The sequence below is a fragment of the Rhinolophus sinicus genome, chromosome 12 (genome assembly GCF_057876585.1).
Source record: "Rhinolophus sinicus isolate RSI-liver-muscle chromosome 12, RSI-T2T, whole genome shotgun sequence".
NCBI lineage: Eukaryota > Metazoa > Chordata > Mammalia > Chiroptera > Rhinolophidae > Rhinolophus > Rhinolophus sinicus.
In genome coordinates, this window is record NC_142512.1 from 17,167,000 (window position 1) to 17,183,817 (window position 16,818).

The following is a 16,818-nucleotide window of genomic DNA, read 5'->3' on the forward strand; positions in this document are numbered from 1 at the left end:
GAGGTGGGGGTTCCTCAGACACGCCTCTCCTTGGGCCGAGGCCACTCTCCCTGGGGGCCCTAGCCCTGGCCGGAGGCCTCCACCCCACCTCTTAGGCCTCTCTAGGGAGCCCCACCCCCACCCCAGCAGTTACATTTCCTGCTGTGGTGAGGGTGTGCGTCTAAGGTAACAAGACTGTTTTGCGTTCTTAGGTACTGGTTTATTGTTAGAAGTTCTGCTTCTATGAGGAATAACCACTAATTGCTGGACATTTGGAAAAGAATGAAGAAAGCACAAACATCAAGAGAAGAACGCATCAAGTAATCTCCGAAGGAGGTGCGCTTATTCACAGGCTTCTGAATTCCCTCTAGACCCAGAGTCTGCAGAATTCGAGTTGGGAGTAGAAAGCCCCTCAATGGACACCTCCATTTTGCAACCTCCCAAGACTCCAGAAGGCTCAAAAGAAGGCATCTCAGAGCCCGGTGCTCCACAGCCCGCCCCGGATCTTGCCCCTTGGGGGCTCCCCGAGCTCTGCGGACAGCGGCCGAAGCCCCTCGGGCCACCAGCACTCGGCTCCCCCAAGCTCGGTGCGCTCTACGCCAGCTGCCTCAGTCCCTCTTCTGCAGAATGGGAGGGTGGCCGGGGGCACTGCGGGGGCGGGGCGGCGGGTTCCCAGGGCGGCCGGAAGGAGTGAGTGCGGGGGCGGGCCCCGCGCCGCCCCGCCCCGGGGAGGGAGCCCGGGGCGCAGCATCCTGGCGCGAGCTTTGGCCGCCGCTGCCAGTGCCGTCGGGGAAGGTCCCAGCGCGGACATGGCCGTGCGCGGCGCCCGCTCGGGCCCGAGTCCCCCACGCCGTGCGCAGTAGCCCCGCGAAGAGGCGGCCTCGACGGTGCAGACTGTCGGGCGGGAGGCATGGAGGCGGCGCACCTGCTCCCCGCCGCCGACGTGCTGCGCCACTTCTCTGTGACCGCCGAGGGCGGCTTGAGCCCGGCGCAGGTGACCAGCGCGCGGGAGCGCTACGGCCCCAACGGTGAGAGCGCGGGCCGGGCCGGGACAGCGGGGTCCGCGCGTGCCGCAGTCTCAGTTTCCCCCCAGCACCGCGGCCGCGGAGCGGTCCACCCCCACACCCAGCTCTCTGCCTCCGCGGGCGGGCAGGAAGCGAGGGCTCCGGAAACCTCTGCAGATGCTCTTGGGGCACCCGGCGGGGCTGTGCGGCCACTTTTTCGGGGGGTGGGGTGGGGAACGGGTTCCGGGTTGGGAGGCCGGACGCCTGGCTCCCCCTCCCCGTTCCCCTGCCTCCAGGACAAGGGACCTGCACGGTCCTTACGTGCTGACCACCTTCACAGACCCCATCCACCTTTGCAAACCCACCCCCATCGGCGGCCAGCGCTGGATCCCTGCGCTGCACTGCAACCCGCCCGCATGGTGCAGGTGCGCACACGGAGATAGACTGGCGATGGACCAGCCAGGGACTCTGAGGCCCAACCTCCCAGCTGGCCCCTAGCGTCTCCCCCAGGGCTCAGTAAAACGCCCAGAAGGTGCAGCCTGTCAGCTGGTAGCCTTGGTGCCCCCACCCCCACCCCCAGGTCTTCCTCTTTCTGCAACCCGAGGCGGATGTGGCTGGCGGGAGTCGGTGGGGGCTTTGAACTGCTGTGGCAGGAGACCCACCTCCCTGGGGGGTAGCAGGTTCAAGGCCACGCTAGGGGAGTTAGTTGCCTGGGGAGGCCTTTCCGTCCTGGGTGACCCAGAGCGCTGCCTGCCCATCTGGGCAGGGAGGGAACCTTCACGCTGGCGCTGTCTGGGTGGGAAAGGTAATACTTTTTCATCCTGAAAGGAGTGTGGGAGTCTCCGCCTGCCAAAGGGCACAGCAAGTGCCAGGTACTGTCCACATGTGACCCTGCCACATTTGGAGGCCCTGTGAGGGTGGAAGATATAGAGCGACCTGGGGAGCCATATCGCTTCCAGGCAGGACTTGCCACCTCCTTCGTCCATCCCTAGAGTGTTAGGGGTCCAGAGAGAAATATCCCCTCCATCCCCAAAGTGCAGCCTGGACCTGTGTCCTTTCAGGATTTGGGGCCTCACTCTTTCAGAGTTCCCAGCTAACCAGAGGAGGACAGTGCTCTGGCCTGAGCGTCTCACTGCTCTGGGCTGGCTGAAAATTACAAAGAGCTGTCAGAAAGGAAGCTTTGGGTTTTGTATTGGTTTATAAAAACCACCTCTTATATAAATATTATCTTTCTGGAGCAGAAATCCTTTTTCAAAAAAATTAGTTGCTATATTTAGTTGTGCTGTGGGAGGAACTAGGGAGATAAATATTATTTAATATCCCCCATTAGTGACTTGGCAGAGAGGGTGTCATTGCTGCAGGAGAATGGGGCAGCTGGACCTGTCCCCCGACCCTGGGGAGGTGGTGGGGGTCAGGCAGCAGGTCTGGGGTGCACAGCCTCTTCTCTGCCACTGTGGCCTCCAGCTTGGCAGTTCTGTTTCCCAAGGGAAACTCGAGACCCAGCTGTTAGTTCTGCCTCTAGAATCATATAGATTCTGCCCTGTATGGCCCTGGCCAGCACCCCTCTTTTTTCTGGCCCCCGTGTCTTCATCAGTTCAGCAGAAGAGAGGCTGACTGGGGAAAAGGGAGCCACTAGTTCTCTCCATGCTGTTTTATCTGGGTGAAGGGATTTTGGGGTGCCTTGGCCACTGAGCACCTGTGTGAGGTGATGGGCAAGAATGTTAATGTGATGTGTAGGACCACAGAAAGGTAGATGAGCATGGGAAGGGGGTACATCAGAGGATGTGCATTAGGAAAATTTGGGAGGCCATTGATAGGCTCCCCTGTGCTAGTAATAATAAAAGTTAATGTTCACTGAGCACTTACTATGTGCCAGACACTTTTCATCTTTTATTTCATTTCTCCCCCAAAACAACTCTGAAAACAATTGTTATCTCTATTTTACGGAGGAGGTAAACTAAGGCACCAGGAGGTTAGACAGCTTGCCCAGGGTCACACAGCAAGTGGTAGAGCTGGTTCTGGGTGCCTGCCCCTCTCTGGGCCTCATTTTCCCTGTCTGTGTAAGGGGGTCCCCGGTTCTCCAGGCTCTGGGATCCTGGTGTTGGTGCCTGTGCTGGCAGGAGCTGGGGTCAGCTGGCAGGAGCTATTCCAGCTTTGCCCCCGGCCTCCATGGGGCCTTGAGGGCTCTTCCCTTGGGTCACTGATGGCTTTTCCTCAGGAAGCATTCCAGGGCTCTGGAAGTGGTCAGGTGAGGAGAGGGGAGCCAGCTGCCCCTTGCTGCCTCATACTCTCCCCACCCAGCCCCAGCCTGAGAAGGAGGCACAGATGTCCTCCAGTCTCTACCTGCACAGCCTCTAGGGTGAGGCTGACGGGTCTTTGAACCATGTGATCCTGGATAAGCAGCTTTGCCTCTCTGCCTCAGTTTCTTCATCATAAGCGAGGCTACAAGAGGACCCATGTCATAGTGTTGTTTGTGAATGTTCGTGGTACATCAAACCATCCCTCCTTGTAGCAGAAGAGGCTGGGCCTGGCTCCTAGCCAGAAGCTGGGTGGTGTGGTGGGTGGAACCTGCAGGTGGAGGGGAACACCCCAGGGACTAGTGTCCCCCTTACCCAGCAGTCTATGCACCTGCAAGGTCGTTACCGCTGGAAACCACAAGGAAGTTATTTGCTTAAGTCCTGAAGTTTGCAAATTACACCAGCAGGAGGGAGGACGGGAAGCAGCGGCTGGGGCTCCTGCGCTCCCACCTTCTCACCCTCCTCCCTCCTTAGAGCTAGGGGAGGGGGCCTCAGCAGTGCTGTCAGTGAGAATGCCAGCCACCTGGGAGTCCCCCATACATACAGAACACCGCGTATCCCAACCCTGGCCTGGAGATGTGTCCTCTGAGGCCTGACCAGGGCGATGCGTGAGATGCTCCTGGCCCAGCGCCTCTTGTAAGCTGGCCTTTCTCTGCAGGTCCTAGATGTGCTCAGGGCTCAGTTTCCTCAGGGGGCTTTCTCCAGCCTTTCAATTTATCTTTTGAATAAAAATGCATACATAGTACAACATTCACAGGGTATCCACAGAAAGACTCTCCAGCCTGTCCCCAATCACCACCCACTCCCAGTTATCCTCTGTGTCTTGTTTCCCCTTCCCAAGATATTCTGCGCACATGCACATCTGGATCTGTGATCTGTGATCTTTTTTCCACACAAGAGTGGATTGCGAGCTGTTCTGCCCCTGCTTCCCACGTGACAGTCACTGTTGGAGCCGGTGCCACGCGGAGCATCCTCGGGCTTCCTAGTGGTTACGCAGGTGGTTACGCAGTCTTGCGTTGTGTGGCTGTCCCGGCATTTCTTCACCCTGGCTTTTGATTGGCACTTTGGTTGTTCGCAGCCTCCGCTATCCCACCTGTTACAAAGGCATATCCTTGTCCCCATGTCGTTTCACACACTTGTGAATATCACCAAAGGATAAATTCCCAGAAGTGGAATTGCTGGGTCAAAGGGCGTGTGTAATTTAGTTTGACAGCTGTTGCTAAATTGTTCTCCATAAAGTTCTACCAAGTGACCAGCCTGTTTCTCACCTCACCAATGCAGTGGATAATTGGACATTTTGATCTGTTTCAATTTGATAGAAAAGTGCCCTCTCATGGTTTTACTTTGGATTTCTCTGCTTACTAGTCAGGTTGGGCATTTATTCATATATTTAGGAGTCATTTGGTTTTCTTGTGTCTGTGGACAAGCTGCCCATCACCTTTGCTGGATGTGCCAAAGCAGGAGGCAGAACTGGGTTGGGCCTGTCCTGCCAAGTGGGCCAACACCCAGGGGCCCTGGAGAGCCCAGTGAGAGTCGGGAGCCATACCAGGAGGTCTCCGCGGCTGGTCTCTTTTCAGGGTAGCTGGGGGAGGGGAGGTGACGGGAGCTGGAGCCCCCCCCTTCCCGGGCTTCTCGCTGCCCATCTGTGCAGTGGGTGTGACAGCCCCAGGGCTGCCAGATGGGAGGGATGATTTGGATTTAGATTCCTGCCAGGGAAGTCAGCTGTGGCCTTAGCTCCTGCCCTTAGCACAGGCCCAGGTGGCCACTGGAACTCCTGGAAGCCCACAGAAACCAGGCCAAGAGGAGTGGGGCCGGTCAGGAAGGAGGAGGGAGTGAGATCTGAGTGGCCCACTGGCTGAGTGACCTGGGGCATACTTGCCCTTCCTTCTCCTTGGTGTCCTCAGTAGAGCAGAGATCAGACCCTGAGACTCCCTCAGGGCTTTATGGATGTGCAATGACTCTTGGACCTGAGAGGAGGGTCGCTTGTCTGCAGAGATTTGGAAGTTCCAGGTCATTCAAGCTTCACTCTGGTTTTCACACCCTCATGCTGTTGGGCAGCCTTAGAGCCCCCTCCCAGAGGCAGCATCACGCCTGTCCCTCGGAGCCCTCCATCCCCTTGTACCAGAAGCTCCCCGAGGCAGGGCAAGGTCTGCACACAGCACAGCTGGCACACAGATGCTGAGCAAAGCTTTCACTCAGGTGTTTTAGTGCCAAATCTGCCAGGTAGGCTGTGGGCCCTGCAGAGCAAGGCCCCCTGCAGCGTGGGGCCAGGTTGTCCACTCTAGGTGGGCCCTGGAGACCTGGGCAGGGCCAGGTGGGTTAGGTGGGGCTGCCGAGCAAGGGCCTCTCCCTTATTCTGCAAGTGACAATTTAATTGCTCTGCAAATTTACCTTTGAGGAAGATCTTGGTAAGCACTTGCCTCTCCCAGCTGGAACTGACCTTTAGAAGCCGAAATACCAGTTTCCAGTGTTGGGAGAAGGAAGGAGTTAAGAAAGGGGAATTAGGGTAGCAGGTGGTACTTGGAGCCTGGGGGCAGCCCTGGGCCTGCACCCTCCTTCTCCTGCGCTCTGGGCTGTGGGCCCAGGGCACTGGCCTGAATCGTGGGGCAACTGGGTAAACAATTCTGCCAAGCTGTGTGTGGACGCAAGGGTGACTCAGCCCCTCCCCACCCTGGAGGCGCTCCAGTCAGGGAGGGCATCCCCCAGGCTGATAACTGCTGAGAGAAGGACAGGGTGCTCAGGGTATGGGGCTTTTCTGGGAAGTCTTCCTGGGAGGCTGGAGTTTAAATGAGGAGATGGGGAGGGGTACCCTGCACGCAAGCAATGGCCCAAACAAAATCTTAGAAGCAAAAAAGCTTTAGCAAAATCAGGGGAGGAGGTAGCAATCCTGAGGCGTCTCGCTTGACTGGCAGATGGATGGATGTATGTCTAAGATAATGGGAGTGATTCTGGAAGGGCAGGCTGGGGCAGATCCCAGAAGACCTTGAAGGCTATGCTAAGGTTGGACTTTATTCTGCAGGCCAAGGAGAGCCACTGAAGGTCTATGAGCCTGGCAGAGGCAAGGTCATTCATTCATTCATAGATTTTTATTGAGCACCTACTGTGTGCCAGATAATGTTGCAGGTACTGGGGTCATTGCACTTAAGAAAATCCTACTGTCATGGAGCATACATTCTAAAAGCTATTATGGCTAATGTTTATTGAGCATTTACTGTGTGCTGTGCATATTCTAAGTGTTTTATGCATAGCATGTCACTTAATTTTCACATGAATCTTAATGAGGTAGTTACTATGATTATCCCCATTTTGCATATGGCAAAACTGAGGCACAAAGGGGGTCACAGAACTACCAAGATTTAGAGCAGGATTTGAACTCAAGCCCTCTAGACGAGACTCCTTGCTCTAAGCCACAAAGCTTCTCTGATCATATCAGACCTCCTAGGCCAGCCCCACATCAGCCTATCTGTGGGTATTGGCCAGCTCAGTCCGGCAACAGAGACCCAGAGCAAGGGTCGGCTGGAAGAGGCCGTTATATGAGAGGTCCAGAGGTCTACTATTCCAGATCAGTGGGGGTTGCATGCTCCTGGGCCGGCCCAGCCGGGACATGGGAGACAGCAGCACATCCAGTGCAGCCTGGCAGCTTTGTGCAACCTGCCAAGAGATGGGCATGTGGCACTGCTGAGGGCCCAATGCCACTACCATTTCTAGGGGAACTGGCTTAGCCCCCAACATGTACCCTGGGGATAGCAATGGGGAACCTGAACCTTGCAGGGGTGCCTGAGGAGGAGCTGGGAGGGTTCTAGCCCAACCTCTGGGCTCCCTCTGTGTCCTGGGACTCGATCTTGTGAGAGGAGAATTGGGTTCAGGGTTTTGGCAGGATTGGAGTTTGAAGCAGACCAGGCCCAAGCAGACAGGGCCTAGTAACCCCCAAAACACCCCCTGTGAGGACAGCAGAGCCTTTGGACCGGGATGATTTTGGCTGGTGGCTCTGGGGCCACAATAGAGGGATGAGCTGGTTGATGGGACAAAAGTATCCAGCCCAACAATCAGGACATGGGACACCAAGTTTTTTCAGGTGACTTTGGCTAGGGGACGTAGAGGGACGAGGGTAGGGAAGGCAGGACAGCCTAGGAGTTACCAGGAGGTCCTGAACAGAGAATTGAGGGCTAGACCGCCTGAGCTCTAAACCCTTTCTGCCACTTCCACTTCCCAGCAGTGTGAACAGGAACTAGTCACCCAACCTCCCTGGACTTCAGTTGTCTGCTTTGTAAAATAGGAATAATATTGGCATCCTTCTCACGTTGTTTGAGAATCAAGAGAGTAATGCACGTGAGGAGTTAGCATGGAACCTGGCACACTCCCCCCAATCACTCGGCTGTAATTATTCTCCTGTGCTCAGCACAGTGCCTTCGCATTTACCTGTGGACATAATGGAGGTAAAGGACCTGGCACACTGCTTGGTATATGGTGCTCAGTAAATGGGGCTCTTATTAATATTAACTCAGTAAATGCTCAGTAAATGGGGCTCTTATTAATATTAACGAGAATCTTCACAGCAGCCCTTCAGTGTGGGGGCGGGTACCCCATCTTCCAAATGAGACTCAGAGCCCCACAGGGAGCCAGCTGCTCGGGCAGCACCAGAAGCATATGTACAGAGGGTGCCACAAAACTGTGTACACATTTTAAGAAAGGAAAAGTGTATTAAAATTGTAATAATATATACCGATAACAAAAGATGAATGCAATCACGTTTGACTTCTGCAATTACAAGAGGTGCTCAAAGTCGTTACCGTCAGTGTCCAGACCCTTCTGATTATGGTGAACTACTGCTTGTGCAACGCTGACCAAAGTGTCCACTTGTGTACACTTTTTTGGCACCCCCAGTATGTGCATGAGTAGGATGGGCAGGGTGTCTGCTATGACATCATGGCTGGCTGAGCCTCCCCCCCGGTGCAGTAGGTGGGGGTGGTAGGGGAGCTTTGTGGCAGAAGCCAGGTCCGGGAAAAAGGGTGTATCCGTCAGGCTGACTAGGTGATGCTGTAGTAACAACTCCCAAATCTCATTGGCTTAAAACAATAGAGGTCATTTCTTGCTCACGCTGTATATAATACATCAGTGTCAATGGCAGGTCATCTGGAGGCTCTGTGTCTCCTGCACGCTCTCAGGGTCACAAAGCAGATACTGTCTCACAGGTTGCTGGTTGCCGTAGCAGAGGGACACGGAGCTCCCGATCTGCACTGTCCAATATGGCGGCCACTAGCCTTATGGGACAATTTAAATTTAAATAAATGAAAACTAAGTAAATTTAAAATTTAGCTACTCAGTCACACTAGCCACATTCCTAGTGCTGAGTAGCTTCCTGTGGCTGGTGGCGACTGTATCGGACAGTTCCACTATAGGATACTTTCACCACCGCAGAAAATTCTGTTGGACGGCAACCTTCTAGAGAGTCTCGCACCAGCAGTTCAATGCTCCCATCCAGAACTAACACACATCCTGCCTTTCACAACGCACATGCAGGGGCTGGGAAGTGCGGTCCTAATGTGTTCCCCCAACGTGGGGAGAATCAGAAGTACAGTAAGTTCTTACTTAACGTCGATAGGTTCTTGGAACTGCAGCAAAACAATGTATAATAAAACCAGCTTAACCGTAGGCTAATTGATATAAATAAGAGTTCAGTTCTGCTGGCATTCATCAGCGTTATAAAGAAATGACACTGAACAAAATGATGCTATTCAAGGAGCTGCTGTATTTGGGGAACAGCGTAATGCCCACCAGACAGTGGACCCTAGGTCAGCTTGTGGATCAGAGAGCAGAAGGGGAGACCCAGGTGGAGGGGTAGAGAAAGAAGTATTTTTAGAGACTGACTGAGGCAGGCAGAGGGTGGTTGGTGGGGGGACTAGAGCTGGTATGTGTGTCGTGACATGTGTCCCAACCCCAGACCTCACCCTTGCCAGAAAAATGCCTTAAGTAATACGGTGGCCTGGGGGCTACATGCCTGACAGAGGGAGGGGTGAGGGAGACAGCAGGAGGGGTTCAGGTGAGGACTTAGAGATAAGCTCTTCCTTTGGTCAGGAATCCTGAAGATAGCCACAGAGGTGAGGGTTTTAGGCGTCTCGCGGGCACAGCGCGGCAGATGCAGGCTGATGTGTGCCACGAGGTTGACACTGTTCAGTGCTGAGCCTGAGGCCGGGCCAAGATGACCTCTAAAGGACCCTACTTCATCGGAGAACTGGCCCAGAAACCAGGCCTGGCCCTCCCCCACCTTTCCTGTATGCTACAGCTAAATAGATCAGAAGGAAAAAGTCTGTTTGATTTTAATCTCAACGCAGGACACTGGAGATTACATTTTCCACGGAAAATGTCAGCCATTGCCTAAAATAGGACTTTGGAGAAAATGTTAGAAAGTGTATTTTTAGGTTATATGTTTCCCTCTTGGATTCCTGCAGTCCAGTGGGCTGCTTGATACTCTCCATGGTTCAGCTGCCAAGTGCAGACCCCAGACCTTCCAAACAGATGGTCTGGGAGCGGGCTCCCATGGGAAAAACTGATGGCAGGTACTCAAGCCAAAAACAGGTGGACAATGCAAGGACCTGTGTCCAGGAGGAGGAAGAGAGAGCCAGCCTGGCATGGGGCCTCAGAGTCTGAACAAGCTCCTGAGTGATGCCCGCACTGCCAGCCTGGAGTCCATCCTCTGAGGAGCAGGGGAAAGAGGAGACAGGGCTCCGTTAGGCGGGGTCTGGGAGGAGCCTGAGGCCTCCTCCCGGAGCACAGCCTGAGCTTGCCCCTTGGAGGGAGAAGCCCATTGGAGTCCACCCTCTTCAGCTCAGCTCCCGCCCCTTTCTGCAGACCCACATAGACACACCTACTTGCTGTGTGACCTTGTGTAAGTCACTTCTCCACTCTGAACCTCAGTTCCTGCACCAGTGAACTGGTGGGAATTCCCGTCTTGCCTGCCCTATATAGGCTGTTAGAAAGAGTCAAAAACTTCAGATACTGAGGCCCCCCAGCTCCTCCGGGAACAAAAGGTGCTTCAGGAAATATAGGAGATAAAAATGGAGCCCACAAAATGACAGCAGGTCTTGGAGGTGTTTGAAAACATTGGTCTTCAAAATGTTCTATGGATCTGAGTGGGATTGCGCACGCGGGGTGGGTCGTCACTGAGTTGGCCTGGAATGCAGGGCCTGCGATTCAGCCTCTAGGAGCTGAACTGTACAGGGTTCCTCATTGCCTGCCATGCTGGCTGCTGGGGTCGTGTCCAGGGTCGAGCCCCGGAGGGTGGGGCTCAGAGGGCTGGCTGTGATGCCGACCTTGGCTCAGTGCTCCTGCGGGAGCAGGTGTGTCACAGGCAGCCCGAGCTGATTTGCAGCTTGAGAGGGGGGCGACCTTGCTATGGGGGTGGAAGCAGCTGGGCTTAGACCATCCATTCTGTGACCTCAGAGCTGTGGGGACATATCCAGACTATTGTGGTAGTCTGGGTGGGCACAGGGGGAGGGCTGCTCAGACCCCTCCAAGGCTCCATTGCATAACCTAGTCGTTTCTTGTCTCCTCATGGCTCCGGTGACTGCTGGATCCCGCAGAGCTCCCAACCGAGGAAGGTGAGGCTTGGGCCAGGGTGGGCTGCGAGGCCAGTCGGCGACATCCTTGGGCCATTCACTGTCAGATTGTGTCCTCCCCTCTGTGACAGAGTGAGGACCTGCGGAGCCCCCAGCGTCGCCCACCTGTGCCTCTCAGGGCCTGGGGCTCTCCCTCTTCGAATAGTAGGCCGGGTGGTCCCCGGGGACGACCCAGCACTGAATGGGGTCAGGTCCGTCCATCTGGGGTGCAGGCCTCACGCAGTGTCCCCCTTCCCAGGGAAGTCCCTGTGGGAGCTGGTGCTAGAGCAGTTTGAGGATCTCCTGGTGCGCATCTTGCTGCTGGCTGCCGTGGTCTCCTTTGTAAGTAGGGTCCCATCCCGTGGCATCAGGCAGCCTGGGGAGGAGACGGGGGGAGAGCCAGGGCAGGGCTGTCCTCTCAGCTGGGGGCACCCCTGGGTCCTCCACACCCCTGCCCTGCTCCGGCGTCAGCCTCCCTGTGAGCCCTTGCAATCCTCCACCGGACCTTCCTCCCACCTGTCCCTTCCATCCTGCCTGTCAGAACGTCTGACCCTGCTGTCTTGGCACAGGGTTTCTCAACCTCAGCACTATTGACATTTTGTACCAGATGGTTCTTTGTTGTGGGCCTGTCCTAATCGCTGCAGAATATTATTTAGCAGTGTCCCTGGCCTCCACCCACCCAATGCCAGTGGCACTCCCCAATTGTGACAGTCAAGTTGTCAGAAGTTGCCACATGTCCCCGGAGGGGGGGAAATCACCCCGGTTGAGAGCCCCTTCCGTGGCTCCCAGTGCCTCTCAGGAGACTTTCGGCCTTAAGTTCTTGCAGCATCCTCGGGGCCACTGCTCCTCTTTGCTCTTGCTCCATTCCTGCTGCCCGGATCCCTCCTGGACCCGCAGGGCCACGGGGCCAGGCTGGAGCAGTGGGGGAGGGGTCAGTGGTTGTCATCAGTGGCTGAGCAACAGAGACCCGAGGATAACGCGGAGAAGTGGCTTCCCTGAGGGTGGGCTTGATTCCTGCCCCTGGCCCTGTGCCCAGCAAGGCCTGGGGAGGAGGGAGACCTCATCTTGGTGACATGACATGCAAGAGCAGCAGCGGCCCTGGTGGGACCAACTGCCCCTCCAGCCAGCTATGTCTGTCCCTCCTGGCCTCTCACTTTCCTTTTGGAAACCGAGGACTTTTACAGAGAAAAAAAAGGCCCATGGATAATGGACTTTCAGGGATAAAAGTCATGGATAAGGCAGGTGCCTAAAACGGCTGAGCCGAAAGGGTGCCGGTACCCCTTCACAGTACAGATGGGCACACGGAGGCCCACGAGGGGAGTGACAAGTATCCAGTTGGGCCAAGAGGTGGGAACGAGATTTGAACCTGGTCTCCCGCCTCCGGGCCTGGGCTCTGGCTGGAATCGTGCTCCTCTGGCCCCGGCCTTGGAGGGTGAATGTGAGCCTGCAGCGGGAGCCCCTGGGCTTGTTAACACGGACCGCTGGGCCCCACCCCAGAGTCTCTGAGTCCGGACATCTGGGATGGACCCTGAGATGCGTCTGTAGCAAGTTCCCAGCTGACGCTGATGCTGGTCTGGGCACCACACCTGGAGAACCACCGCCAGGCCGACAGTGAGACCTCCAGCTGTGGGGCAGCTGTCCGATTGCCCCCATCACTGAAAGTTGGTGGGTGGGACTTGGGCTGTGGCTGCCACTGCTTTCAGGGTCTGGGTGTCCTGAGTCAAGGCCTTCTCAGAATAGCCCTCTCCAAGCCCCGGGCTCCCCAGTGGCGTCTCCCCCAAGAGACTCAGGGTACAAAGGAAGTGGTGAGCAGACCCTGGCCCACAGCTCACCAGCTCTGATCCTGGCAGATCCTGGCCTGGTTTGAGGAGGGCGAGGAGACCACGACAGCCTTTGTGGAGCCGCTGGTCATCATGCTGATCCTCGTGGCCAATGCAATCGTCGGCGTGTGGCAGGTGAGAGGCCCAGGGGTGGGGCTGGACCCTGGGTTCTCACGGCTGCTGCGTGGAACCTCTACCGCGCGCAAGTCCTGCTTCCATGTCCATCCCAAGCCCCAAGGGTGTCACGTCAAGGGGGTGGCCTACTGGGGCCAGCAGGGACAGACCTCTGCCTGCCTCGTGTTCTGCAGGAACGCAATGCTGAGAGTGCCATCGAGGCCTTAAAGGAGTATGAGCCTGAGATGGGCAAGGTGATCCGCGCGGACCGAACGGGTGTGCAGAGGATCCGCGCCCGCGACATCGTCCCCGGAGACATCGTGGAAGTGGCTGGTATGATGGGGGCCTCCTCCTTTCATTACGTGACCCTGGTGAGCCCATCCCTCTCTATGCTCCTACCTTTCTGGCCGTATATGCAGAGGGGGTGGTTATCAGATCCCTCCAAAGCTCTTTGGCCCAAAGCCCGTTGGACAGATGAGCCTGCAGGCCAGGGAGCAGGGTCCACCTGAGGGATCACAGGGTAGGCCCCTGCCTCTCAGCCCCAGCCTCGTTCCTGGGAGCCCTCCTGGATTTCCCGGGGGGCGGCGCCCAAAGCCACACTCAGCCGTTTCCTCCCTGCAGTGGGAGACAAAGTGCCTGCTGACCTGCGTCTCATCGAGATCAAATCCACCACGCTGAGGGTAGACCAGTCCATCCTGACGGGTGAGGCCCGGAGGCCGGGCTCAGCAGGGGCTGGGGCGGGGGCTGTGGGGATCTTCACGTGGGGCTTCTCATTCCTGATTCTACAACCAGGTGAATCCGTGTCTATAACCAAGCACACAGATGCCATCCCGGATCCCAGAGCTGTGAACCAGGACAAGAAGAACATGTTATTTTCCGTGAGTCCCTGGGGCCTTTGCTTGGAAAATGATAATAAAAAGAATCCAGAGGAATCAGTTAAAGCCCTACAGGGAAGAACCTCATCGATTGTTGACAATACGTACAAACTTATAGTAAAATACTAGCTTGTGTTTACTGAAGGCTGTGCCTGGCACTGTTCTAAACCTTTTACATGTATTAATTTATTTAATTCTCACAGCACCTTTGAAATAAATGCTCTCCTTATCTGTATTTTCTAGCCAGGAAACAGGCACAGAGAGGTTAAGTACGTTGCCCAAGGTCACACAGCCAGTGAATGGCAGAGCTGGGAAGTGAATTCACATAGTCTGACTCCAGAGCTCTCCCTCTTACCTGCTAGGCCTGTCCTGCCTCAATCTGGAGAGGAGTGGAGTTTGCCTATAGTCACTCAACAGAGAATCTTCTAGAGGGAAGAGGGTTGCCAAAGTGGTAGAAGATGGCAGGAACAGTCCATTTCTCCAATGGGAAAACCAACCCCCAAGGCAAGACACCAGGCCCTCCTGGCTCTTTTTAGGGAGAGTGATGGGTTCAGCTCTGGTGGGAGTGATCTGCCCCAGTGGCCTCAAAGGGACTTAAGCAGTGATGCTCATGGGCTGCCCAGAAACAGCCTGAAGCCAAGCACCAAGGTCACAAGGAAAGCTCAGCCCAGTCAGCAGTGGCCCGGGGCCCCAAGTTATCACTTGCCAGAGAAACTTCCCGGAAATGAACAGAAATGGAGAAAGTGAATTTCACCCAGAGCGTTTCCTGAGGAGAGCACCCTGCCTAGATGCAGGGGAGCCTTGGGGTGAGGAGGGGACTCCCAGGGGCATGCTTGGGCATCAGCAGCTGTCACTAAGGAGTTTTTTCAGGAGGATGCTCTGGCTAACTGCCAGTCATTTCCTTAGCTGAGGAGCCTGCAAGTGGGAGGCAGAAGCTGCATTACTCAGGGCAAAGGAGAAGCTGTGGCTGCCACCAGCACCCTCCTCTCTCCAGCCTAGGCACAGGGCACCTGTCTGAAGGGGTACTGAGTGCTTAGCCTCCTCAGAGCAGCTGTGTCTTGGGCCTCTGTTGGATCACTTTCCAGAAGAGGACATGCAGGCAAGGCTGGCTGGCCATTACAACAGGACTTAGGGCTTTTACCAGGGCCTTGGGAATGGATGGACTTCAGCTCAAGTTTTCCGGATTCTTCAGTAAATAGTTACAGACTGTCTCCCTGGGATCATAGTAAGCTGCGCTCCTGTCTGGCCACACTGGTTGTTTATGAATCATATTTCAATGGCTTGGTGCCGTACTGTGCTAGTTGATCATACTGTCAGTACGGACCCAGTGCTTCCTCTGTGCCAGGTCCCATGCCAGGCACTGGGGATGTGGTGCGGAACCCAGTCCCTGCCTTCCCAGAGCTGAACTATCATGGGGATGACAGCAGTCACTCAGTACTACGGCGCTACGTCAGTCTAGGAGCACTAAGTGGCGTGGAGATAGAGCGAGCCAAGCAGGGGAATAAGAACCCTACCCTGGCCTGCAGGAGTCCGGGGTCCTGGCCCTGGCTGGGGTGCTAAGCAGCCCTGCCCTCGTTCCTCCCTTGGCCAGGGCACCAACATCGCATCAGGCAAGGCACTGGGGGTGGCCGTGGCCACAGGCCTGCACACAGAGCTGGGTAAGATCCGGAGCCAGATGGTGGCTGTGGAGCCAGAGCGGACGCCGCTACAGCAGAAGCTGGACGAGTTTGGGCGACAGCTGTCCCGTGCCATCTCCGTGACCTGCGTGGCTGTGTGGGTCATCAACATTGGCCACTTTGCCGACCCAGCCCACGGCGGCTCCTGGCTCCGCGGCGCCGTGTACTACTTCAAGATTGCTGTAGCCCTGGCTGTGGCTGCTATCCCCGAGGGCCTCCCGGCTGTCATCACTACATGCCTGGCGCTGGGCACACGGCGCATGGCACGCAAGAATGCCATTGTGCGGAGTCTGCCCTCTGTGGAGACCCTGGGCTGCACCTCGGTCATTTGCTCCGACAAGACGGGCACGCTCACCACTAATCAGATGTCTGTCTGCCGGGTGAGTGTCTACAGCCAGCTGGGGATCTCGCTGTGTTGCTGTGTAACACTCGGCAGTCTAGGCTCCCTCTCTGGGCTGTTCCTTGACTCCTTTTTGGCCAGGGATGGAGGACAGAATGTGTGGGCTGCCCCAAGGTGGGGAGCAGATCCAGGATTTCATGGGGCAGAGCAGCAAAGCCTGGCAGGACATGTGCTAGGACCCATGGGTCACTATAGGACCCTGGCAGGTCACTGCCCATCTATGAGTTTCAGTTTCCTCATCTGAAGTTTGAGTGTGCAAGCCCTGCCAGTTAACCAGAGAGAACGCAGGAGAGGGTTAAATACAGCCTTGGCATCTGAACCAAGCTGAGCTGGGACCCAGGTTCCATCCTCCTCCACCATAACTCTGCGGTCAGCAGTGTCACCAGATATGCCAGCTCCAATGACCTGGGAAGGGCCAGGGCAGGAATTATTCATTCCCTGGTACTTGATCCCAGATCCTGGGCCCACTGTCCACATGCTCCAGGGATTCTGGCTGAGAGTCCAGCAGACCCATGGGGCAGAGAGTAGGTGGGGTGATAGTGAAGGTTGTGGGTTTCCTACCCGTCCCAGGTTCTCCCATCACTCCTCTCCCACCCCTGCTCCTATAGTCTGCCCATTGGGCCTTGGAAACCCAGACTCTGTATCTGAGACCTTAAAGCCCCATCAAAACCCATCAGAGGCTGCTGTAGGGAAAGGGTCACCAGCAGCTTGACTGTGCTGCTAAAATCCCTCGTAGGACTTCATTTGAACAAACTGGTCCTTAACAGAAATGAAGACGTGAAAAGCACAATGTAGGGAAGTTGTAGAGGCCTTACATGTTGATGAAGGGCTGAGAAGAACTTCACTCCTTAGAGGCTGTGCTGGCTGGAGGGCTGCCCCCAGGAGCAGGGAAGAGAGCATGAAGGAAGGGACATTTAATGAGCACCTACTGTGTGCTGGGCTGGCCATAGGTTTGGGAATATGCAGTGAGGCAATTTCCAGGAAGCAAGAATTATCTCGCTGGCAGAGCTGGCTGACAAATGGTCTTCCCTGGGAGGGATGAGCCCCCATCCATGAAG

The 16,818-nt window shown here is 55.9% G+C and overlaps 1 protein-coding gene across 3 annotated transcripts in view; it reads left to right on the plus strand.

The window, feature by feature from the left end:
• Window positions 1-704: 704 nt before the first annotated feature.
• The window catches only part of ATP2A3 (ATPase sarcoplasmic/endoplasmic reticulum Ca2+ transporting 3), a 32,712-nt gene continuing 16,598 nt past the window's right edge, over window positions 705-16,818 (plus strand). The window contains exons 1-8 of one of the 3 annotated variants that reach the window (XM_088801998.1): window positions 705-1,007; window positions 10,861-10,878; window positions 11,135-11,217; window positions 12,726-12,830; window positions 13,004-13,142; window positions 13,431-13,511; window positions 13,602-13,687; window positions 15,276-15,740. In XM_088801998.1, coding sequence (XP_088658124.1) covers window positions 890-1,007; window positions 10,861-10,878; window positions 11,135-11,217; window positions 12,726-12,830; window positions 13,004-13,142; window positions 13,431-13,511; window positions 13,602-13,687; window positions 15,276-15,740 — 1,095 coding nt within the window. In that variant the 5' untranslated portion in view covers window positions 705-889. The remainder of the gene's footprint in view (window positions 1,008-10,860; window positions 10,879-11,134; window positions 11,218-12,725; window positions 12,831-13,003; window positions 13,143-13,430; window positions 13,512-13,601; window positions 13,688-15,275; window positions 15,741-16,818) is intronic. The other 2 variants (XM_088802000.1, XM_088801999.1) reach the window with 2 other exon arrangements.